The 25864-nt window shown below is 33.2% G+C and overlaps 2 protein-coding genes and 1 long non-coding RNA gene across 3 annotated transcripts; 1 reads left to right on the top strand and 2 right to left on the bottom strand.

The window, feature by feature from the left end:
- The first annotated feature begins 352 nt into the window (after positions 1-352).
- Positions 353-8824, top strand: LOC124543014 (tyrosine 3-monooxygenase). Its single transcript, XM_047121008.1, has 8 exons — positions 353-629; positions 5470-5581; positions 5697-5804; positions 5890-5928; positions 6090-6909; positions 7650-7776; positions 7939-8168; positions 8286-8824. The coding sequence occupies exons 1-8, from the start codon at positions 564-566 to the stop codon at positions 8458-8460; spliced, it is 1677 nt and encodes a 558-aa protein (XP_046976964.1). The 5' UTR covers positions 353-563; the 3' UTR covers positions 8461-8824.
- Positions 544-2060, bottom strand: LOC124543015. Its single transcript, XR_006967425.1, has 2 exons — positions 1578-2060; positions 544-691 (listed from the first exon to the last, which is right to left on the bottom strand). It is a non-coding gene; the product is annotated as an uncharacterized LOC124543015 (long non-coding RNA).
- Positions 8825-13892: 5068 nt separating the features above from the next.
- On the bottom strand, positions 13893-25641 carry LOC124543205 (outer dense fiber protein 2-like). Its single transcript, XM_047121319.1, has 10 exons — positions 25435-25641; positions 24357-24467; positions 23685-23768; positions 22841-22978; positions 21101-21232; positions 19981-20091; positions 19138-19290; positions 18257-18396; positions 16549-16798; positions 13893-14118 (listed from the first exon to the last, which is right to left on the bottom strand). The coding sequence occupies exons 1-10, from the start codon at positions 25507-25509 to the stop codon at positions 13948-13950; spliced, it is 1365 nt and encodes a 454-aa protein (XP_046977275.1). The 5' UTR covers positions 25510-25641; the 3' UTR covers positions 13893-13947.
- Between the last annotated feature and the right edge of the window lie 223 nt (positions 25642-25864).

Genomic DNA, 25864 nt, shown 5'->3' with positions numbered 1-25864 from the left:
TCAATAGACGATACATGTCATAATTGTCTCTACTAAACATTATAATATTCACCTAATTGGCGCATAAAAATTCAGAACGACATCATAATAAAATAAAGATCTATTTGATACAATAGGAATAAGAAAAATAACAAAAATTTTTATGGTTTTTTTTGTAATTTTTTAATAAAGAACAAAGAAAATTGTAAATGTATGGTGTTGATGATTCCATGGACCATTTGGACAGGGTGCGAAGGGCGGCTGTGGTAGCGCGATGGTTCGGTTCGCCGCAGGACTCGAAGGCGCGAGCGCGCGGGGCGCAGGCCGTGACGCATGCGCACGAAAGGCACGCGGGGTGGGAGGCGCGACGAACACTATTTAAACTGTTCTTGCGAACGGTCATCATGCATTGGTCTGTTTGCAATCCAAAGTTTAGTTAGCCCTCGTAATACGACAGCTCGAGTCGTAGACAGACAGGCATAAGCCCGTGGTCGAGACATAAGGCTCTCGCAGACGTACGCTAGCTAAGCGCGCAGTGAACTTCAGTTCAGGCTCTCCTTTTTCAAGTGGTGTGTCGTGAAGCAATGGCCGTAGCCGCTGCCCAGAAGAACCGCGAAATGTTCGCCATCAAGAAATCCTACAGCATTGAGGTGAGGACCCGTCACCAACCCGCTTGCTATTGCTTTCATCTCCCAAAGTTCTCGGATCGAACCTGTGTCAAAGTGGCACGAGTTTTAGTTTCAACTACTGAACGCATGTTCAATAATTGCTTGCTGAATCCGAAACCCAAAGTCCATCTTAAGATAAAGCGCTTACTAATTAATGATTTCCCACTCATTCATTACACCTAACGACTTTACTCCGTTTGAATTTCCCTGGAATGTTAATCGCATTTTGTACATGTATTAATTAAATTCATTAACTGATTGTTGTTCTTAATAACTAGGTTGCGATACAATGCACAGACATAAGTTTTTACCGTAAATTAGACGTGCGTGTACTTGGATACGAATACTTAGGTACTTACGCGAGTTATACGAGATAACAAACAATAAAATAATCGTTAACACCTCCAAAGTACCTTCAAACAGTTTGCGTGATTCCAAAATAATTACCCGATAATGAGAGTCGCAATATTAAGTAGTTTTTTGCAATGTAAACAACAGTACATCGAATATCAGATAGGGGCCAAGTTTCATTCAATAGATTAACGAAAAAATATACTTTAAACAAAATGATTAGATTAGATCCGTAAAAAATATAATTTAAATTTGTAACGCTACTCTTTCGATCTTATTTGCTTATTTGGTCGTAAAATTATCAGCCTTGTAATGTTCCTGCACAACAATGACAGCAGTTCGTACGATAGATTGACTTTAAAATGCTTGTAAATAAAAATATTGAGTAACTCCGCCGCCTCGCGTACAATAAACACATGACATTAAAGGGAGAATGCCGAAGAAATCGTGTGAAAGCGCGCGAAGACGGCTCCTGACTTTTACAATAATAAAAAATGCACACTGGAAACGCGACATACAATTAAAAAATTACAATTTCTTTTCATGTAATTTTGATTTCCGTTCCGACGACGCGCTTACCTTAATTATTCTATACATCCATGTAGCTTTCCCACATTAACACAGACTGAACTATGATATAACAATCGCGTAAGAACTTTGTTCTATAAAAACACACTAAACTTAAAAACCTTCATCGAATGAAATACTTAATAAATATCTAGAAAATAATTGAACAATTATTATGATTTTGTTTCTCTTTGTATACGAGAATATACTTGCAGTTAATAAATATATAATTATCGTCGAGATTAATCACCATTGTCAATATTCAAGGCGTTTGTAACTGCAGTTACAACCACGACTAACTCGATGTCATCAATGAAAAATGACCAAAATAGTTGCTTTGTAAACAACTTGAGCTAATGCGAAGTAATATTGCGAATTTAATAGTTAGTATTGATTATATTGTTATATATTAAATATAAACACGTATTGTATCTTTGTTTTGAAGTAAACAGTCATTTACCCTCGCAGAATTACTTTCAACTGTTGAGCGTTGCGATGTATATTATATTGATTACTCGTAATAGTGTGCTTTGCGAAAATCAGGTCTCACGTTAACGTATCTGACGTGTTATGATTAACGTATATTTTATAATTGGTGGCTGAATGATTGTATTTCCTTGACCATCGAAGGTCGGTATGCGAGGCGCGACGCTCACCAACACTGCAATCAGAAAATATAGTTGAAATCATATCGAGTGACATGACCGCCGGAAAAGTATTGTCACGATGTTATTCGTCTTATAATTTAATCTTAAAACATTGTTTTGTTTAATTCTTTATAATATGTTTGTAATTAATGAACACGCGAAAGATTCGGTCCAATGTTTGAAACAAATTCGAGGCTGCGATATGCCCTTGACCAAACGAGGTCGTTCGTCGCGGTCAAATTAACATAAAAAAATCTAAGATGTTAGCTAGATCTGCAATCGTGCGTATCCATGGTATTATTCTCGATTAAACTTAATATTTTTAAAATAACATACGCAATATAACGTAAAATAATTTCATGACATTGAACAAAATTTAACCCGAATTTCCGTATAAATTATAAATTAAAACATCCGATGATTTCGCGGTCAAATTCGCACGTATCGGAAATGGAATATAATTAATATATTAACTATCGTAATAAATATTAAAGATTAAAAAATGAACGCTATATTATTATATACGTATAAGAGGTCACATTACTCAGGTGAAAACATTTTAAATAGCCGAAGAAAACGCATTTAATTTGCATGAATTATATAATGAGTTAAGTATAGCGAGGGTGGCAGGTCAGCTTAATTAGCCGCCGGATTGGAGCGGTGAAGTGGCCACTCGGTGTACAAGGCTATAGAACCGGATTCTGATCCCAGCCCGCTCCAGTTAGCCGGACCTATAACACAATTATATTTCCGCACTCGCTTACGACAATTTTTACAAACGATAAACGCATGTATGACGGAAGTAAATTTCTTTACATAACTATTTACAGTAATACAAGTTATACATTGCTTTGAAATTATTAAGGCAATATTAACAATGTAATATATTTATGTAAAGTCCGACCAATTTATATTAATTAAACAGTAATTATATAAATCGAAACTCCAACAGATATTTCATTTCGCAAAAACAATAAATCACAAAAGAATTAATGACAGTCATTGTAACCTAGATTTTCTAATAGTAAGGACACTATAGAGTTGGTATGGAATTACAGATCGATGCTTAAGAACATATTTGCATTCTCTCTGCGTTTTCGGCACAATATCAAACGCGAGACATCATTTTAAAGAAAAGTTATGTTTGTAAAGATAAATTATGTTTTTTCATATAACAAATTCGTTTGTAAAACTACTTAATTACATACATATTCGATATATTTCATGATCGACGATTAACAAAAGAAAGATGTCAGAAATTACATCACCCGCTATCAAATTCATTCTTATATGGGCTCTGTACTGATCAGATCTTCTTTAGACGCATTATTTACAAGCTTTGAAAGTAAGGGTTTAAAGACCTTTTTGACATTTTAGAAGTCAATCTCTGGTAGCCTGAATAAGAGAGCAAGGAGAATATAATTTTTTATATAGTCACGTCATTCAAAGTATGTCTTATCGCCTTGTCGCGTTTCAGGGGCTAGGTAACAAAAGCGTGTGATTAGTAACCCTTGACACACATAGACCCGTAGCCACTCTAGTGGAAAATGCTAGGTCTCAACGCCCGCGCGCTGCTCACTACCAGCTTAACACCTCCGGACAATTACCCTTGATTACTGTAAAATGACGTCATTAGAACATCATTACAATTTCCATGCGCTCATCTTTACTGTTAATGTCAAATATTAATTTCTGATCAGTCTTGATTCGAATATGCGTTATTTTGAAATTCGATTATTTCTTATTCACATGTTATGTTTGAGGAAAATCTGATATATTCCTAAAACACCGAGGCCGTACCAAAACAATTACAAACACTATGTTAAAGGAAAATTTAGATAAGAATTTAAGCTGTGTTTCCTGTGGTCATCCTTCGAATTAATTCAAATTCCATATTTAAATCTCGAAGGCAAATTACATTATTTTGTATTCATTATTTGATTGGGTAATAATTAATAAGTATTACTCAATAACTTACCCATATATTATGCCTAATTCTAAAGATGACAAAATTAAAGTCTAAATGCATATGCAGTAAGGTTCACTTTCCCGTGTCATGAAGGTACGGTGAACGATTTAACAATTAACACGCCGTCATGAAAGCGACATGCGTTTCAACAAGTCCCACAAGCCGCTCTTCATGTCGCCAGAACCTCGTAGGAAATGATTTTGATTGGTGCACTTAGCCTAATTTCACATGAAACATTACTTACACTTTGTATTTTACTTTTGATTGTTACGCAAACTTATATAATTGTAAACTTTTTAAATGCTGTAATACATAATTAAATTATGTATAACATATGTTTAAAACTCGTTATTACGTGATACAAAAATAAAAGATAAAAGTTTTGCAGCAAAATAAATGTCATACGACATAAATATTGGTAAAACCAATAAAAATGTGGAAATGCAAATTATCAAGAGTGATAAATCGATTATTATTAATAACAGAGATAAATTAAATTAATATTTACACTTAAGTGTTGTTATCGAATAAAATTGCATAATGATTATATTATAATGTTAATTAAAGTATTCATAATAAGCCACCAACTTTGATCCTAATACAAAATAACTTTAATTACCCTTTAAAATCGATAATTTAATCATTTGTAACTATAATTAAAGTTTTCTCGATTATAATATGAAATCGATTATAAATCGTTTCATTTAATTAACTTGTAGATGATAATCTCTTTAATTCAACGTGTCCATTGCAAAGAGCGACTTGTGAAAGGCTTTTACCATTTAAGTCACTCTGGCTTGTTCAAAAGTTCACTCGACATATAATTGGTTCCATCGAGACGCAGCGGTCCAGAAAGTGAGATTCCTTTGTGTGATTCCATCTCAGATCCGGCGGGGGATGGGGTGTAATGGCAGCACTTTACGCCCGACCTCAGGAAATAAGCTTAGGAACTCAGTAAAAGCAATTCCTGCTCCCACATGAAATATAATGCCTTACGACCGCTATATCATATGGATTTAAAAGACGTATTTTTTGAATTGTCTCTTTCCCTTTGTTGGGAACTTATGTCTGTGAATGAATACTCTTCAAACTTTAATTGGCCTCTTAACTTTAATAAGATCGCGTATAAAATTAGGTAATTTGATTTCATCGGCTCCTGTTACATTTGCATGATTGACTTGCCTTCACTTCACTTAATACATCAACGATGCTTCACATTTTTGGCTTTTACCTGAAAGCGTTATTTGGAATTGGAACACGGCTAAATTGCATTTCTTTTTTTTTATAGAACGGCTACCCATCTCGCCGTCGCTCGCTCGTAGATGACGCCCGCTTCGAAACACTAGTTGTCAAACAGACCAAACAGAGTGTGCTTGAAGAGGCTCGTGCACGTGCCAATGGTAATATTCAAATGTCGATTTTGATAGAATTTTATTTCCTCTTTCATTATTTTCCTTTCCATTTATTTTATTTTTAGTTATTTTATGTTTTATTTTTATTTTCTTTTAAAAATAGACTCTGGCTTGGACTCTGATTTCATCCAAGACGCCGCTCATGTAGGCGATAACGAGAAGACCATAGAAGATGCCACTCAACACGATGAAACTAAAAATGGTCACTTTGGTAAAACATTTTTCTTTTAACATTTTTTTTATTTTATGTTGTTTTATATTTCATTTTTTTATTTTTTTTTTATTATTTAAATCAGATGCTGATAATGACGACGGAGGCGAGAAAGGGGACGAAGGTTTGTTTATTAATATTATTATCCTTTACATTTTACATAGAATAAGTTTTGAATAAATGTACTACTACTACTATACTACTACTAGTAGTAGTACTACTATATCCAATGAATGTCAATATATTGTTTTCGTAACAGTTACAAGCAAAACATTTATATTCTAGATTATACTCTTACTGAAGAGGAAGTAATCCTACAAAACGCCGCAAGCGAGAGCCCAGAAGCTGAACAGGCGATGCAACAAGCCGCTTTGCTTCTTCGTATGCGCGAAGGCATGGGCTCGCTCGCTCGCATCCTTAAAACAATCGATAACTACAAGGGTTGCGTAGAACATCTCGAAACTCGTCCCTCTCAAGACTCCGGAAATCAATTTGATGCTCTTGTAAAAGTTAGCATGACTCGCATAAACTTGCTGCAACTTATTAGATCACTTCGCCAATCGACTTCATTCGCTGGAGTGAATCTAATTTCCGATAACAATATCTCCAACAAGACTCCGTGGTTCCCTCGCCACGCATCCGATCTTGACAACTGCAACCATCTTATGACTAAATTCGAACCTGAGCTCGATATGAATCACCCTGGATTCGCTGACAAGGACTACAGGGAGCGCAGGAAGCAAATCGCCGAGATTGCGTTCGCTTACAAGTACAGCGACCCAATTCCATCAATCACTTACTTGGAAACCGAGAACGCTACTTGGCAACGAGTATTCAACACCGTGCTCGACTTGATGCCAAAACACGCATGCAAGGAGTACAAGGCGGCTTTCGGTAAACTGCAGGCGGCTGACATCTTCGTTCCTCACCGCATTCCGCAGTTGGAAGATGTGAGCAACTTCCTCCGCAAGCACACCGGATTCACACTCCGCCCAGCTGCTGGTCTGCTCACAGCTCGGGACTTCCTTGCTTCGCTCGCCTTCCGCGTCTTCCAATCTACGCAATACGTACGCCACGCCAACTCGCCATTCCACACACCTGAACCGTAAGTACATTTTTAAAGCATTCCTAATATGTCTGACGACTGAAGACTGCTTATGAATTTATTAAAATATGTTGATAATTCAAATCGTGTCAAAATTCAAATATTATAGTATATTTTTAGAATCTCCTCGTAATTTTTTGCACCAATAAAATTTATTCAACGACATGTTCTTAAGGTATTCGATGCGGAAGTAAAACTGTAACAAACTCGTTAATCGACCTTAACATGTGTAGACACAATACATATTGCAAATGTAAAGAATTTAACTTAATTAAACTGATAGAAACCTTGGACGATCTTTTGAAGGTGATCTTAAAAAGCAGACGATGGTCATATACAAATTAAGTCCAATTATTTTGTATGAATCGTAGCAATGTATTATATTATGCTTCGTTACGTTTAAATAAAACACGCTGCAGAACATTCTGTTCATTGCTCTCCAAATTCAGTCAAGGGTGGACGAGACACTGTGATGGCATCATAATATTGTTAAAGACTGACTTTTAATTTAGTTTTAACTCTATTCGTGACGTTGTTATAAGCATCAAAGGCTACTTTCATCGAATTAAGTTTCGCTTTAAATATATCTATAGAAGTCTGACAACAGCCTTGAACTTCGTTATGAAAAGCTATTAGTGTGAGGTATTCAAGCTGATGTCATTTACATGCTTTGACGTTGCAACTAGTTTGAGGGAAATTCTATTTTGACGTCGGTTACTAGATAACTTGTTTATTTTCAGTGATTGTATCCATGAGCTTCTTGGACACATTCCTCTTTTGGCCGACCCGAGCTTCGCTCAATTCTCTCAGGAGATTGGACTCGCCTCACTTGGCGCTTCCGACGCGGAAATTGAAAAGCTCTCAACTGTAAGTTATTTAGATAATGATCAATTAATATAACTTGTGTTTGTTTTTATGTAATTAAGCTGAGCGAATCTTTAAATTTGGGCCCAAGCATTTGCGAAATGAAAATCCGTTGCGTCTGTTCTTCATTTGAGGATCCTTGTGAAAAATGTATTCTTTGTCCAGGTATACTGGTTTACCGTTGAATTCGGCCTTTGCAAAGAAAATCAACAACTGAAGGCATATGGTGCTGCTCTTCTGTCTTCTATTGGAGAACTGCTTCATGCTCTTAGCGACAAACCTGAGCTTCGACCTTTCGAACCTGCTTCCACATCGATACAGCCCTACCAAGATCAGGAATACCAACCCATCTATTACGTCGCCGAGAGCTTTGAAGATGCCAAAGACAAATTCAGGTAATAAAACAAATCATAATAAATGAAATATCATAAGTCTTAATGAAGAATTTGATTATGTTTACAACGACTTATTCATATTTTGACATTAATATTTAACATTCGTATTTTGTGCAGACGTTGGGTGTCTACTATGTCCCGACCATTCGAAGTGCGCTTCAACCCGCACACTGAACGCGTCGAAGTCCTCGACTCGGTGGACAAACTGGAGACCCTAATCTGGCAACTGAACACGGAGATGCTACACCTCACCAACGCCGTTAAGAAGCTCAAGGGCTCGCACTTCGAGTGAACCCGTTACCTACATTATACAATCAGATCAGTGCACGCGGCCTTGCCGTACTTTGTATAGCTAGTGATATTATAGAAGTAAGTCTGTTGTCGTGTGGAGCGTGTGTGCGAGTGTGGAAACCATCGGATGGTACTTCGTTGAATTCCTTTTGTACCTTATTATTTATTATGCCGAGCTCATTGCCCGGGCCTCGGAATTCGCACGGAGCTCCCGATTGCCCATGTAGGGAGGCCGTGCCTGTTTGCGAGACCATAACTATTATATTAGTATTAATTTATAATTTAATGAAAAACACAAACAAATAAAAAATGGAGCACCAAAAAGTTTTAAAAAATCAAACCGAAATATATGTGTTTGAGTGGAATTTGTTGTTTTATTCGAATAATCATCCTTCATCAAGCTTTCACCTATCTTACCTTATAATCTATCATAAAGAGATCCAGTATTTCTTACACTTTCTATCTCTCTCTCACTTCGATAATCTGATAAGACAGGCTGGAGATTAGGCTCAGGTCTCTTCGAATGGTAGTTAATACCTAAAGATTCTTCTAGTGTCTGATTATTATTTTATTAATTGTTAATTGTGTTAAATAAATATCTTAAAACATTTTCTTACGAGAGAAGAAATACTTTGAGTAAAATTCAAGTCCAGTAAAAGTAATTTGATTTGCTTGCACATGGCATACAAGCCTGAGCACATATCATTTGATCGTGTACATCATAGAATACAGATACATTTTATTAGCATACATGGATGACAAAACATGCAGCTGAAATTCTAAAATTATTGCTAAATCAATGAAGGGACAATCTTTTAAAAGCAATTTAAAATAAAAGAAAATTTAATATCGAAGCAATCGTGGAACGTCGGTTCCGTCCTACCTATAATAAGATTGAGTTCCCTGGGGTCGCTCCGATTTCTTTCAATCTCATTCAATTGTAAAATATATATCCAATATTAATTATCCTCCGAGGTAAACCGTGCCAATCGATACATATTTAATTAACGTGACATTGAATTGTGTTCTTGTTGAGCGTTTATTCGTTAAACAAATGTAAAACCTACATTCACGGCTACAAGGTACTTCCTTATATAATTAAAGCAATTAGAACCGTCTCGATCGGCCGCAAAAAGTTCCCTTAGCGATATAAAAAACAAAGAGTTCCGACTAAAAAATGCATGAAATAGTAAAGAAGTATCGGATTACGAGTACAAACTCGATATTAAAAATTAAGAACATACATTAAAAATAGTTTACCCAAAAAAAGGTTAACTGTTTGACATTAAGTGAACAAATGAGAGGTATGGCCTTAAGGTATACAAGGGCGCGGACGAAGTTGGGTTGATTACAAGTAGCATTTGCAACGGTGCCGCTTATTACGCTTTACTGAGGGGGAAGCGCAGACTTGCGGACCAAACTAACCATTAACGAACTATTGTCAATACAACGTATTACATACGACATAAACTAAATGTAGCATCGGAAAATGGAATAAAATGAAAATAAAACCGATTACTGCCGATTTACACGACCAACAGAAATAGCTACCTATCGCGCCATTGACGCTATTCGTCGCTATAGATTCTCGCGAGAGTTCAACCTGAGAAAACCAATCGACGTATTAAATTGACGAATATATTAGGTCATATGATATTACACGTTGTTTGCATAAAGATCATATTCGCATAAGAAATAAATATTGATAATTTGGGATGGCGTACTCAATTCGGCTGTGATTGGTTTTACGAATTTTGCCGATGCTACATCTAATCTATTGTGTCGTACTATTTTGTCCGAATTCGAAAGCATCATCATCATCAATTAGTCACTGAAGTTTCGCTCCATCTCTGATGATTCCAGTACTGAATTAGCTCAATTGTAAACAATTTTATAAACGATCTAAGTTAAATGATCCTTATTATTTTAAAACGACATACAATTCTGAAGTGTCTTTCTATGTTGCGATACATTGTATATTGTTTTAATAGGTATTTGCACGTTTTGGGGGTAAAACCGATTAGAATGACCTGACAACTGACTCTCTATTATGTAATCATGTCTCTTTTCATCTCCGCTCTCAAATTCTTGTTTGCATATACGATTATTATACTTCGTTGCTATATGTTACAACTAATTATCGTCCGTAAAGTTTCATCAAATTCGGTTTAATAATAATATCAGTATAGATTACAACAACAATATACATTTATGTTATAAACGAAACTATGACTTTGTTTAGTCTATTTCATATTTTATTTAACAATAACCATCATTTCGATGTTTAAAATCCGAAAATCGTTACATATTCGCGTAATGTATATAAATACAAATATGTATACTATGTATTGTCTGCGCTGTTATTAGTACCTTCGTATCACGCTAGCTACTTAGGTGCACTAGATTAAGCATCTCGGTTAAATAACGCGTAATAATCTTGTCTGTGTTAGAATCAAATTTAAATGTCTGTATACCGCTTAAAGTATGATAATGGCATTAAATCGCACTTGCCTGACTTAGTTTAAAATACATAATAAAGAGAACATTAATCTCGTATCACTTATTATTATCGAACTGTGAAATCGGTAATCAAGTAGAGCAGAGTTCATGTCAAGTATTTTATTCTGTATCAAAATATCTGACTAAGATGACTTCAGACTGATTCGTTTAGAAATTAACTAGTTTTATAAAATTAAAACAAAATCGTAATCGTAAATATAATATTATTAAACGTCTGACTTGTTTCCTTTACCATTTTCGGCAGAATCCATATTCGAAATCGATAGAACACACTCTACAACATTATATGGTAAAGTTTTTTTACAAAAATAATTTTTAATTCGATTTGAAATTATAATCACGCGAATGATTTTGCTACTTTTTCAGTGCAAGTGTATTTTAAAAATGAGCAAACTGACAAAATTGCTATTTTCATTATAGTTACGAAATTTAATCTATTATTTAATTATTTATAATTATTACGCACTGTAGAAATAATAAGAAACATATGATGGTTAGTACTACTACTAGAGTGAGCCAGTGTAACTACAGGCACAAGGGACATAACATCTTAGTTCCCAAAGTTGGTGCCACATTGACGATGTAAGGAATAGTTAATATTTCTTACAGCGTCATTGTTTATGGGTGATGGTGTCCACTTACCATCAGGTAGTCCATATTATCGTCTGCCAACTTTTACCATAGAAAAAACTGTAATTTTTAACAGAAACAATAATATATCAATAATCAATATGTTTTCAATGATGGGTTATGGCTATGTTTTGACTTCACATCAACTATATCTTTAACATAAAATCCAATCTAGTTAAAAACACGTTTTAAAACTCATTTTATTGTTTATACATGGAACTCTTCCTTATTTAAAATTAATTGTTGTTCTTTATTCGGTATATACACGATTAAATTACTTACTATATTATTTACGAATCTTGTTGTCAAATCAAGTGATATCGGCATTTGGGAAAAAAAAATGCTATAGGAAATTATCTACTCTAACTATTGGCAGGACTATTCACCATGTAAAGTATTTTATTGCATTAATTCGTTGCGGTTTGCACGATGAGTGAGAATGTAAACAAAGATCTAACAGATCCATTAGTGTAACTGTAAAATAAGTTGTGTTTTTAGTAATTCATAATTTAAAAATGTATTGTATAATACAACTTAGATGTAGCATCGGCAAAATTCGTAAAATCGATTACTGTTGATTTACACAACCAATAGAAATAGCTCCATATAGCGCCATTAGATGCTATTCGTCGCTATAGATTCACGCGTCCGTTCAACCCGAGAAAGCAAATCGACGTGTCAAATCGACTAATATCTTAGGTCATATGTTATTACAAGTTGTTACGTTTGTATAAATATCATATTCACATAAGAAATAATTAAAATTTGGGATAGCGTATTTAATTCGGATACGATCGGTTTCACGAATTTTGCCGATGCTACATCTAAGTTGTGTCGTACTATACTTATTTATTCTACACAAAACTTACCCAAAAATGAAGCGCGACATGGAGAAGGTTTTACCAAGCATATTATATTACTAGCGACCACTGCTTCGCACGGATGCAATACAATAGTACCTAATAGATCATTATATTAAATCACTTCTGGAACTTCTAAAATTGTCAGTGATTACTACATATATGGTCTATGTATTATATACAAAAACCATCAGCTTGAATCACTCTCTCTGTTAAAAAATCGCAACAAAATCCGTTGCATAATTTTAATGATCTAAGCATACATAGGGACAGACAACTGTAAGCAACTTTGTTTTATACTATGTAAAGGTACAGCTGAGAGTCGGAGGTTCACCCGCTTTCAATTAAGATAATTAACGTGACAAGCGCGTTTTTCGTATTCTTGTAACAATATATCAGCATGATCGGTCTGTTCGAATGAAAACTCCCACACGATATATATATCATTACATGAACGTTAAGAATATTTCTATAGCTATTCAAAAGGAATTATCGAGATTCATGGGTCAGGTATAAATATCCTGACCATAGGTCTAAGCAAATTAACCATATTAACATGATCCAATGTATAAAATAGTTCGCATTACTTTAGATGTGTAGTATAATACTAAACAATAATCCAGTTCATTATTCTCTAATCATTTATATTACTAATAATATGACAACAACAACAACAACCTGCAAAATTTCCCACTGCTTTGAGGAGAAGGTTTGGAACATATTCCACCACGCTGTTTCAATATTGGTAGAATACACATGTGGCAGAATTTCAATGAAATTCGATACATGCAGAGTTCCGCTCGATGTTTTCCTTTACCACTGAGCACGAGATGAATTATACACACAAATTAAGCACATGCATATTCAATGGTGCTTGTCTGGGTCACAATCATCGGTAAAGTGCATAATATGGTCTAAATATGAATGAGTTGTCATATATGAAAACAAAAAAACACTCTATATTGTAACTTGATGCTTATGGTTGTTAAACAGGACTAATGGTAAAACTTGCTGTAAGATTCCTTAAACCATACATTTTAATAATCAAAGCATTAAAGATTAGACTACGTATTTTTTTAGTTCATTTGGAAGGGCCATACGTAGTACTATTTTTACGTCTCATGCTGAAAGCTTAAGGTCAATTCCAATGTGATTGGATTCAAATTATTCTGACTTTTTGTCACACTTATAGTTAATTTAAGATATAATGACCTATTTTTAAATTCCTCCAAACGTTTCAAAACAACGATAACTTAATTAAACAAAAACCACTACAAAAAGTCACAAAAAAATATCGATTACAAGACCTTAGGCTGTATCGAATCGATTTACGGTCTTAATAATATAACAGAGCTGTTACCACGCTGTTAATTAAAAAAAAAAACAGTTGTTTCTAGTTTCTTTAATATTTTTATTAAACCCGTAAAAAATATCAAATTACTAATAACATATGAAGCCACGGCTGTTTCTTAAGAATCTTAGGTAGTAATGATTTTCGTGACGTCACAATTATCATCATCGTCTGCTAAAATTATTGCGTAGGTATTTTTCAGAGCCGCGACTTGACTTTGAAGCGCTCGGAGTCTTATTTCGACAACTTCGAGATTCTCCTGTAGATTGTTGACTTGAATTTGCATACGTTGACGTACCTGGAAGACACAAGTCGATAAATAATAACTGTTACACCGAATCTGGCCACGTTTGTCATTCTTAACGCATACGAGCCAATTACGCAAGAGCCTTCATAGTGAATAATTATATGCTTAAAGGAAGTTCAAGACCAATGGTTTCCAAGTACAGAGCGTAAATTAGTATTAATATTTAAAAAAAAAACTATATAAATACATATCATATTAGATTGTTAATGTCTGCAGATTCATGTATACGTCACGTCACAAAGCGAAAAGGTCCTTAAACAAACCTCCTTGTATACCTCTTGTCTTGTGTCCTGTTATAACAACAAGCTATCAAGGCAGGAGATATCCTAGTGCTCATGACTATGTGTACACACACAGATGCAATCTCATATATTATTTACTACGGGGCTTGCAAGCAACAGGAGTGCAACAAACATTACAGTTTTCCGAACTAAGCGAATTTCTTAATAAATGATTAAAATTAGGATCCAACCTGATAAAATGCAGATCACAATAAACTTAGGATTTTTTGAAATACCTTGAGTTAATTCAATGTCAAGTATAATTTTTAATCTGTATGATAAATATTATTCATATATACCTAATATATGCCCTTACCTTCAACGTAATTATTTAAAATATTTAATTGAGTTATACACATTTTTACGCCTATACACGTGTCTTATTATCTTGTTAAACAACTTTTTACGCAACCTCACCATATAATTCGTTATAATATTGTTTTACCGAATTATTCTGATAATATTATGCGGAGTACGTATGTTACAAAGCATATTATAAACCTCAAAGAAGTTTGTACATAGTATACAACCTTCTTTGATAACGACCTTGATTCCCATTCACACAAACCTATTAATATCCAAGTGTGATTAAAAAAAAAAACTATTCCTTTTTATATCATACGCGTAATTAAATTTTGAAATTAGAATTATAAAAAAAATAATTAACAACACATGACAACTATATTTCGTTCCAAACATTCATCACTGGCCTGATGTTTTTGTCGTATTAACACATGAAATTTAATGATACAGCGTTTTTACTGCGTATTTGTACTTAATAAGCTACGTGGTACTTAATAATCTGATGTTTTGGACTCTAGATGTATTTTTGAAGACAAGTGAACAACAAATATAATAGAATATAGCCATTTTATGATTAGATTTTAGTAAGTAGTTGGCGTGTTAGGCCAGTAGTCGATATTTTAACACAATCATTTATGAAAATTCAAGGAAATTAATTATTATTAGCTTATTCATTTAATAATAGATTTAACAAACTGGGGTATCAAAGTTCCGAAGTGGAAAATTTCAACTTTTTTATCATATACGAAGGCAAATAGGCCACCTTGTATTAAGTGGTCACCATCACCCATAGTCGTTGGCACTATGAGAAATTTTAACCATTTCATACATCGACAATGCGCCAGCAACCTTAGAAAATAAGATTAATGTCCCGCGTTCCTGTGACACTGGCTCATTTGATGATTTCAATATGTAATGAGTGGGTGAGCAACTCAGATGGACTTGCACAAAGTTCTACCACGAAATAAACTATACATTCTACATCGTCGTAGAAAGGTTATGTACTAGCTTTCATGGTAATCGATCAAACGGTGTCAAACTCTAACCTCTAACAAAACATACCAACACCAGTACTTACAAGTACCAGTACTTAAATGAAATTTTAATTATGATGTTAATCCACAGAATACACGAATCAATTATTTTGTACGTCGTCTGATTACATGCAGCACGATAACTGAGTATCAAACATGTCGCAATTCATAATATAATTTTCAAACTCATTATTTTGTAACGCTCTCAGTGGCATTGACCAAGTTATTAGAACAAAGAATAAGAAAAAAAATGACAAATATTAATTATATCGCCGGCTGTTTGGGCAGTTACCATCAAGCAGAAGTAATTAAGAGTCGTGTCGCAACAGGTATAAGGGTTATAGCGTCTTTGTTCCAAAAGTTGGTGGCGCACTGGGAATGTCTATTGCCTATAATCACCACTTAGGTGACCAGTTAGTCTGCCTACTAAATATAATGAAAGGTATCCTAATAACTAAATTTATCCCCATGATATTAAATAAAGTGTTAATATACGAAGCAAATTACGATCATTATATTTCTCATACGTTTATTCAATTCTGTTTTATGTGAACAACACTATAAGATAAACAGAAATTTTCCTCGGTATAAGAAGCCTTTGTTTTCAAGCATGCCTCATAACAAATTTTATAAAATGTTCAAAAATCAACGTACAGACAGGCAAACATACAGAATTACTTATACGCATTTATAAAATAAATACATATATCATGAGTTTTAACTTAAGCTTTATAACGCCCATCAAAAATAGAACAGACTAAAGTTACCATCATTAAAAAATCATATAAATTACTCGTACTCACATCATCCCTCTCTTTCTGGCACGCCCTGCACTGCGCTCTGCTTTGTATAAGCTGTCTCTCTAGCTCTGACACCTGGGTTTGCATGTATCGTCTCATCGAGTCTGATCTTTCTTTACTTCTCGTTAGCGACCTGCTACCCTCGAGTCTCAGCTCGTCCAAATCCTTCAGCAATTGTGAACATTCTATTGCTTTTTCCTTGTATCTCATTTCTAATTGAGAAAGTTTCTCTTGTAAGCGAAGTATTACGCATCTGTTGGGATTATATACATCGATACTTTTATTCTTAAGATTTACTGTTAGGGCTTTACGTTAGCGAGGAATCAGTCGCTCATTTTATATTTTAGAGTCAAAGAGAGGATTGATTGATGTCTCTTTGAATGAGTATTGAACAAACTACAGGCGCAATGGATGTAACATCTTAGTTACTTGATGGAATGGTAACAATTTATTTCAGTGGCAATGTCTGCGATGACCACTAACCATTAGCTGGCCCATATCCCAGTACAAAATGACTTCAAAAATATCGTTTTACAGCTTAAAACAATTTATCAGTAATATGGAGTTTAGTTCTTTTCAAAGATTATTTAATATTAGTATGTTAGTACAACACATAACTGAATAACTATAAATGTGCTTTTTTAACTATACGAACTAAAAAACAAAAGTAAATAAAGCGCTTGGAACGTTATAGGAAGTAACAAATAAGAACAATAAAATTTAAAGAAAATGCTTAATCTCGCTAGTGTGTGTGTTGTAATTATCAATTTGTCAACATTATAACTAGTTGGTCACCTGAGAAACTTCGTGTTAATTCAAAACATTTTTTGGGGTATATAAAAAAAAGGTTTTGTATTTAATTTAATTCCATTCTAAACTAATAAAACCTTTTTGAAATGCTTAATGTCAAATTAAATCTCTATAACCAGCCAGTAACTTTTTTCCGCTTATTAATGCTTAAATAATTGTTCATGTTTCTGCGCATCTACGACTTTTCAGCATGAGATCAAAAATCTGCTTACGCTTGTAATATGTCAGATTAAAGTAACAATACTTTTGAAGTATTAACGACAACGTCGTTTCACACTACCGGTCATATGCATTCGCTTTTGATTCCGATGATTTTGATAGTCGCTTTTGTTGCCTAAGTACGATGTTCGACGCGCTCCATTCACCTTTTGTTTTAAAATCTGAATATACGAGACTACGACTACAAAATTAGTCTTGAATTCAAATTCAAGCAAGTAACCTTTTGTTTTACAATTTTATATAATTTTATGTCAATAAAACAATTTTATTGTTGACATTTAATTATTTTTTTTTTATTCTTTTTCCTCGTGCAACTTATTGTGTCTGATAAAATTCCGCTATATATAAATTAAGCATTTATTATTTTTAACAGTATTTCATACAATGTTAAAAGTGTTTGCACTGTCAGTACAGTTTGTGAATTATAAATTTTATATCTAGTTAAGTTCAGCTCTTAAATAGAATATAATTTGAAAAAAGAATTAGCAAGTATAATCTAAATTGTATTTTTTGTTGTCTCACTCACACTAAAACATATTGTAAGTAAGAGCGTCACTCACACATTAATATCGAAGACGATCTTCGCCTTAGTGTGTGAGCAGATATATACTCTATACGAATACATAAAGCGACAGCCATATCTACTATCTACTCGTATACAATATTACTGGGAATGCCTTACTTGTTATCATCTATATTTTTTGACAGTTCATCAATTTCCCTTTGCTTGTCGTCTGTTTCCAATCTTAACGCTTTATTTTCTTCCATCGCCTTAAGCTTGTCTGCTTTTTCCATGTTATAATTATTTACGGCTATTACGAGCTGTGTGTAAAATAAATATTATATAATAGCCTTGTCTTGCTGCTGAGCTAAGGCCTTTCTTTAAGGAGAAGGCTTAGAATTAATACAGCCACACTGCTTAAATGCGCTATACTTATGGCAGAATTTCGTTGAAATTAAACACATACTCTACTGGCTTTTCATCAAGTCAGACCACTGGGTTCGGTATATAATATATTGCCAAGTTAGTTCCCATTTTCCGGTTTGAAGGAGGACTGTGCCGGTGTAAATATGGGCACAATGTACCATTTGCCTATCATAAGTTTTTATGGTTGGTGGCGCCTTATTTAAGAAATGGTAGGCGCCGCAAATATCTATGGGTAGTGTTTTAGTGCATATTTCCCATAATTTGATGATTATTTAATATAAACTATCCTAAGATCATTAATGTGAATTTGGGCTAAAGCGCTAAACCAATGTTGACGAAATTTGGTACGAAGTACGCTTAGGTCATAGATGAAATTAATGTAATTTGCGTCCAAATCTTTCGTCTTTGGTTGATTCTTCATGTTTCCGTTACTGTTGTATTATTCATTAACTATTCAAAACTACATAATTACATAGCTGATTCTATTGTATTTACATCGCAATAATAAAAATAATTACCAGTACTGTACTGTAGGTACTGTACAGAATTTAAACAAGACATAAAACAATATACGAGCTGGTCTTTTATTCAGTTTTGAAGACCTTTTATAGTTTTAATAAGTAAATCAATATTACCTTTTCCTTCACCCGATGAAGTTCGTTTGAAAGCTGTTCGGAGCTGTCTTCTGCCAACTTTTGTAGCTGCTTCGCTTCTTGGAGCTGAATTTGAGCACCCTTCAGTAGATCAGGTAAAGGGGCTAATTCTTGAAGCTTTTCTTGGAACTGCATCTAAATTTTCCAACAGTATAACAGTTATGCTCGAACCAGATATACGATCACATACACATTTTATTCGGCGTACGAAAAACCTGCCTTCTTACCAGCTGGTATCTACATAAATATTATAAATTCGATAGTAACAGTGTCTGTTTGTCGTTCTTTCACGACCAACCCGCTTTGATGAAATTTAGGATGAAGCAAACTTGAACTCCATGAAAGGACATAGGCTACTTTTTTGTCTAACACAGAACAATCATCATCATAAAACGCGAGCGGAACTAAACTACTAGTCAGTATACAGGGTTATTGGTAATTCGACGTATATCCGTTTAGAGGTTATAGGGATAACTATTTGCAATAATTTTAACCCCCATATGCATAATCCAAAAGTGAACCATTTTCGAGTTGTCACGTTTTTTAGCTTTTTACAAAATTTGTCAAAAATGCATGATTTATAAAAACGAATTAACACTGGATATTTGTAAATATTTAACTATCATTATCGGCCAAAATGGGAGACGGAAAACGATATTATTTCAATATTTTTCGTCATAAAAGCCTCAAAAATTAAAAAAAATCACTAACACTTATTCAAGACTACGGGATAGACTATTTTTAGATGGACATAAACAATAACCAAAAACTGATGTTTTAACGATAGATACAGAATGACGTAAAAGCCTACAGTTAATACTATACCTTCATCTTTTGTATTTCAATTTGTATTTGATCCGAAACTTGTTTATTATCAAAGTCAATGACATCGATCTGTCGTTTCATCTCTTCGACTTGCTGCTGAGCTTGGAGGTACTGCAACAATATTACTGTATGTGACGCTCTTAATACGTTAGATTGAAATGCAACATATTGTGTAATATCATGCAATATATGGACTATATTTAAGGCAAACACAAAATAGAAAAACAGAATTACGTGTAAGTTAGAATTAGTTTCAATAAATGTAAATTGTTGAAATTATAAGTGTTGGGAATCCATTAAAATTCCAAAGACACAAACATTGTATAAGTGATGTAATTCTTTATCTAAATCAAGAATATGAATATTGTTAACATTTTGTTTCACTTATTGCACAAAATAATGTAAATTACACAAAACTCTTTCTAGATGCTAATTTGTCCTGCCGACCTCAAATCGTATGTAAAAGGAGAGCAAATGTTACTAATATTATTGGGCGGCTTAGTCTCAACCGATTCGAATAAACTGTACTACAGATATAGATTACAGTCTGGAATAACACACACGGGTTACATTAGTACCTAACACCTTCAACTATAACTATGTACTATAACTATAAACTAGCAATAATATACATAAATATAATTTAAATTAATTGAAGTACTATATTAATAAATAATTTATAATGTGAAATTAAACAAACTGCTACGGCTGTGTGAGAAAAATAATAAAAAACGTAAACAAAATTAAAGTCAATTGTTTCCGACATACTCCAATATTATTGTAACTAACGTATTCTATTTGACATTAAAAATATAATTTAAATAAGTGTTATGATGAATACATGATTATATATTTTTGTGTGGCTTTTTGTGCCAAAAAGGCACAGATTATTTCGCCAATGTCACGTGCGAATACATAATTTTGGTGCTAGGTTTAAATTGGTGAGTTGACATAGACAGTTTCAATGAAATGAAATCAAAATAAATCTTGTCATAGGTTTCGAAATTACTCATAAATCTTTTCAATACACGCCAAGTTAGCGGCAAAACTACTAGTACAAAATTATGTTGCCAAGTGTAAGGGAATTCTGTTAAAATCAATTAATCAAAACTAAACTAACTTTAACGCGATACTCTTGAGACTCTTCGATTTTCTCGTTGAGTGACATTTTTAATTCTTCACTTTCTTCTCTCATATCACGAAGCTGCTTCTTCAACGTCGTTATCTCCTCGTTGGGAAATTTCCGCGACTCCTATTGTTTGAACGTATTTTAATTATTATTTACATCGTGTTATATAATCATGAGATAGTGACGGTACAAGTGAGGTAGGTCTCTGAATCTTTAGGTACGAGACTTTGCATTGAATTGCTATTGTAGATTCACACGGTCGGAGTAATTAGAAAATGTAAGTCGACATCAAATAAAGATAACTCCGTAAATGTTACGCATAAACAAAGTGACTTACTTTCAAAGTAGAATGCATTCGATATTATTTTAAATGCCATGATCAATCTTATCTTGTTGTGAATTGTGAATATATGTATAAAACAACAATATTATGTATATTCACTCACAATGGCATTGATCACTTTGATAAAATTAGTGATAATCATTGTATATGCACTGGAAGTGAGGATAAGCTTATAATGCCAAGTTTCCGACTCCGCAAAGTCAATAAATACTTCTTGGTGCAAGGTATCTGGTGCTAAAATAAAATTCCGCAGACATTTTTAACTTTGCCGTTTCGTAAATTCAAACCGTTTATATAAAAATACATTCGTAAAAAAGGCATATTATCCGATACAAGATTTTATAGATGATAAAAAAGCGCGGAGTTAATACCTGTTGACTTCCAAGCAGGATATATTAATTTAACTAACTAGACTTGTATTTTTTTTTAAAAAAGAGTAACTACTTAGTTTCTTGCCGGTTCTTCTCGGTAGAATCTACTTTCCGAATCGGTGGTAGCTTCACTCAATTGTAAAATGACGATTCAAAAGTGCTTGTAAATAGTTCGACACAACTTAGATTGTGTCATTGGCAAAAGCGTCGAAAGGCGCGATAGGGAGCTATTTTCATTGGTTGTATTAATAGGCAGTAATCGATTTTATTCGATTTGGCGATGCTACATCTAAGTTGTGTCTTACCCAGTTGAGGGTAATTAGTGTTCAATTTATACGAACGTTAAATATTAAATAACTTTAAAGAATAACACCTGACTATACTTATTACAATAGGTTGTAAAGTAGATATTATCGTTTGAAAACAGGGAATACACAGCGACTTTCTTAAGTAGTATCTCTTTATCAAATCGGTATATCCATTAATTTTTCTTATTTCATTTTAATCTTTGAAATAAATCAATATAAATTATAAGATAAAATGCTTGTAGAAATATGGAGAATATTTTAGAGTAAACGGTGACCATTATAAGTGACGAAATAACTAACTAATACATTTATTATTGGGTCATCTCGATACAATCTACTACATTCCGAAACGGTTGAATCTATTAATCCTGTACTACAACACGTCTTATTAATAATATATATATTTATTACAGTTTCTAAATTATGATTCGATCTATATTTAAAATTAGATTTTATATGTATTTCTGTGTATGTAAATATTTTTATTGTTTTTTCCGACATGTTTTACAATTCTCGTTCAATTTCAAATGATTAACACAAAAACCTTAATAAATTATAGACTTAAACTTTCCTTATAAATCCCTCTATCCATTAGTTAAATCCGCATCAAAATCCGTTCAGTAGTTTTGGAGCTTATCGCGATCATACAAACAGATGGGACTTGGGACTTTGTTACATAATATGTAGTGACGACTTCAAGTATTCTTACATTCATCATTTCAGGTCCGCATATGTTATTGAGTTTTAGTTCCAGGTCTTTGAGTTTACGTTCGTACTTCTCCCTCTCGAATCTCTCCTCGTCTGCCGCGTTTTTAGCTCTTATTAACTCCTCACGTAACCTTGATATCTAAAAAAGCATTTACTTACAATACCGTAATTGCTATTTTTTTATTACAGGCTCTTTCCTTATCTGCCATATTAATATTTGCATTACCATAAAATACGATCATAATATTTGTCTTTATCTGTGCGAAAGATATGGGAAACTGTGACTAGCGTATGTAAATTGAATTAGTAAGAACGTTTACGTGTAAAAAGTTTTTTTTTTTAATATATCTACAACAACAACAACCTGTAAATTCCCACGGCTGGGCTAAAGGCCTTCTCTCCCTTTGAGGAGAAGGCTTGGAACATATTCCACCACGCTGTTCCAATGCGTGTTGGTAGCATACACATGTGGCAGAATTTCTATGAAATTTGTCACATGCAGGTTTCCTCACGATGTTTTCCTTCACCGCTGATCAGGAGATGTATTATAAAGACAAATTAAGCACATGAATCAGCGGTGCTTGTCTGAGTTTGAACCTGCAATCATCGGTTAAAATGCACGCGTTCTAACCACTGGGCCATCTCGACTCATATATTTTTTTTTTATTATAATCTTTATTTATAAATGCAAAAGTTGTGAATAGGTGGATGTTTGTTTCTCGTCAGACCAGTACCTAACACTTGATTCATCGCAAACTCACACGTTGCCAAACAGCAAATGGAAATTACTTGTAGATATGAAAATAGTAAAAATTCATTTTTATCATTGAAAAAATTAAACAAACCTGAGGAATGGCATTAAAATCTATTTCGCCGTGAGATTTCATTGAACCTTCATAGAGAGCTATATCTTTATCCGTAACAGATTCCTGTAAAGAAATAAAATAATACACTGAAACTTTAATAAAACCTCTTCAATAAAACCATAAAAGGAAAGCTTAAATCTAAAAATATTAAAAGACATTTTTTTGTTGACGGTACTACAAATACATTTAAATTCGCACTTGATTGCTACAATATCTACTGCGCAGATTATTACTCTCCATTGAGAAAAGCCGCCTTGGCCGAAATTGATCAGGAGTATTAAATTTTTTTGCTTCTTACAGTACTAATGTACCAATCACATGCCATTGTTTAAATAACTTAATACAAATTCACATTTATTATATTATTATCAACTAGCTGCGTTGCATGCGATCTTGTACTCATTTGAATTTAACAAAAAAAAATATTATTGTAGCCTAAGTTACTCTCTATTATATACCAGTGAAAGTCCCGTCAAAATCGGTCCAGCCGTTCCAGAGATTAGCCGGAACAAACAGACAGACAGACCGACAAAAATTGTACAAAAATGTTGTTTTGGTACATGCATTGATAAAAAAGGGCTATTTTAATATTACAAACAGACACTCCAATTTTATTATATGTTTAGATTAGAATGTATGAATAAGACTAACTATTCCACAAGCTGGATTCTGATTATTCAAGTATAATCTGTCTCGTTTCATTGCTGCTAATTCCATCTGCATTTCCTTCATCTCGTCCTCCATAACCCCTACCTGTTTTTGCTGAAAACATTTATAAATAGTCATTAGTTACGCCTTCACAAGCTCAATAATTAATCTAATAGCAATGTATTTATGTATATACGGAAATGGCATTTATATAAAATATGCAAAATAATTTTATATTATAATTATTATTCTATTTTTTTTTATACCATCCGAAATGATTTTAAAGAAACTTAATTTTAATAGTAATCATTATTATAAATAACAAAAAGACAATTGAATATTTATTATTTATCTTTAGTTTTATTATATTCAAATTAATTTTAGCACATAATAAATAAATGTCTTAGTTAATTACATTTTAAAAAAACGCGTGGAAATCAGAGTAACTATCATAATTAAAAATTCGGTTTCATTTGTTTTTAGAGTGACTGATTAAATCGTAAAATATTTTGTTGTTTAACTGCATTCCAATTTAATTCGTAGTTCATTTCAAATATTTTCATCAAACAAGAATAAGTTTCGAAGCCAACGCAGCTCGAGCATTATAAAACTCGCGTGGGGTAGAACCGAGCATTATTACAAAGCGTTTCTTATATTTCATATATTGTAAATTATATGCACTTGTATATAAATCAATTACCTATTCTTTTATATAAATACGATATTAGTAGTTGAAGCGTTCCACAAACACTACGCTTTATTTTCATTGAGATAATTTGTGTTAATATATATGTAATTATTATAATTAGTAGGTCATTAATTTCGAGTTCGACAGTGAAAATAAAAATAAAGAAACCGGTATTAGTCAGTATTAAAAACCGGTAATTTTGTTACATGTATTTATTCACAGCACTTATATCATAAGGTCGAAGTCTTTTGGAATTAATAAAGAGAGAATTTATGGTGTTTTACTGGCGTGGCGTACAACAGTTTTTGAGACAACATCACTAAACCTTTTGACGATCTACAATCGATGTAATAATACTAACTTCTTTAATTATGTAGATTAGATAATACATACTAAGAAAGAGGGTTCTCCTGCGACATCACTGTTCTCTACGGGCTTATTAAATGGCCAGTACTCAGATTGAGGCATGTACGTTGAATTTTTTCAAACAAATTAAAACAGAAATATATATTGTTCTTTACTGTAATTAATGTTAATACACTAATATAAAACAAAATTTTCTTGCAAAAGATAATAATTAAAACATGAAGTTATAAATTAAATAAATCAACTGATTAACCTATCAACGGTGACATAAGATTTTTTTTAATTGTATCCAGCCTTTCTTTATTTTAAATTGAGATTAGACACAATAGATAATTATATTATGAATGAATATGAACAGGAGCTCCATCTATAAGTGAATAGATTTTACATGAATTATTAAAATACTAACAAGCGCCATCTATTATCGAGTAGTTTATTTGTATATTAAACCTTTACC

This window comes from Vanessa cardui, chromosome Z, assembly GCF_905220365.1.
Source record: "Vanessa cardui chromosome Z, ilVanCard2.1, whole genome shotgun sequence".
NCBI classification, from domain to species: domain Eukaryota; kingdom Metazoa; phylum Arthropoda; class Insecta; order Lepidoptera; family Nymphalidae; genus Vanessa; species Vanessa cardui.
The sequence above is the reverse complement of the archived record's forward strand: the minus strand, read 5'-3'. Positions and strand labels throughout refer to the sequence as shown.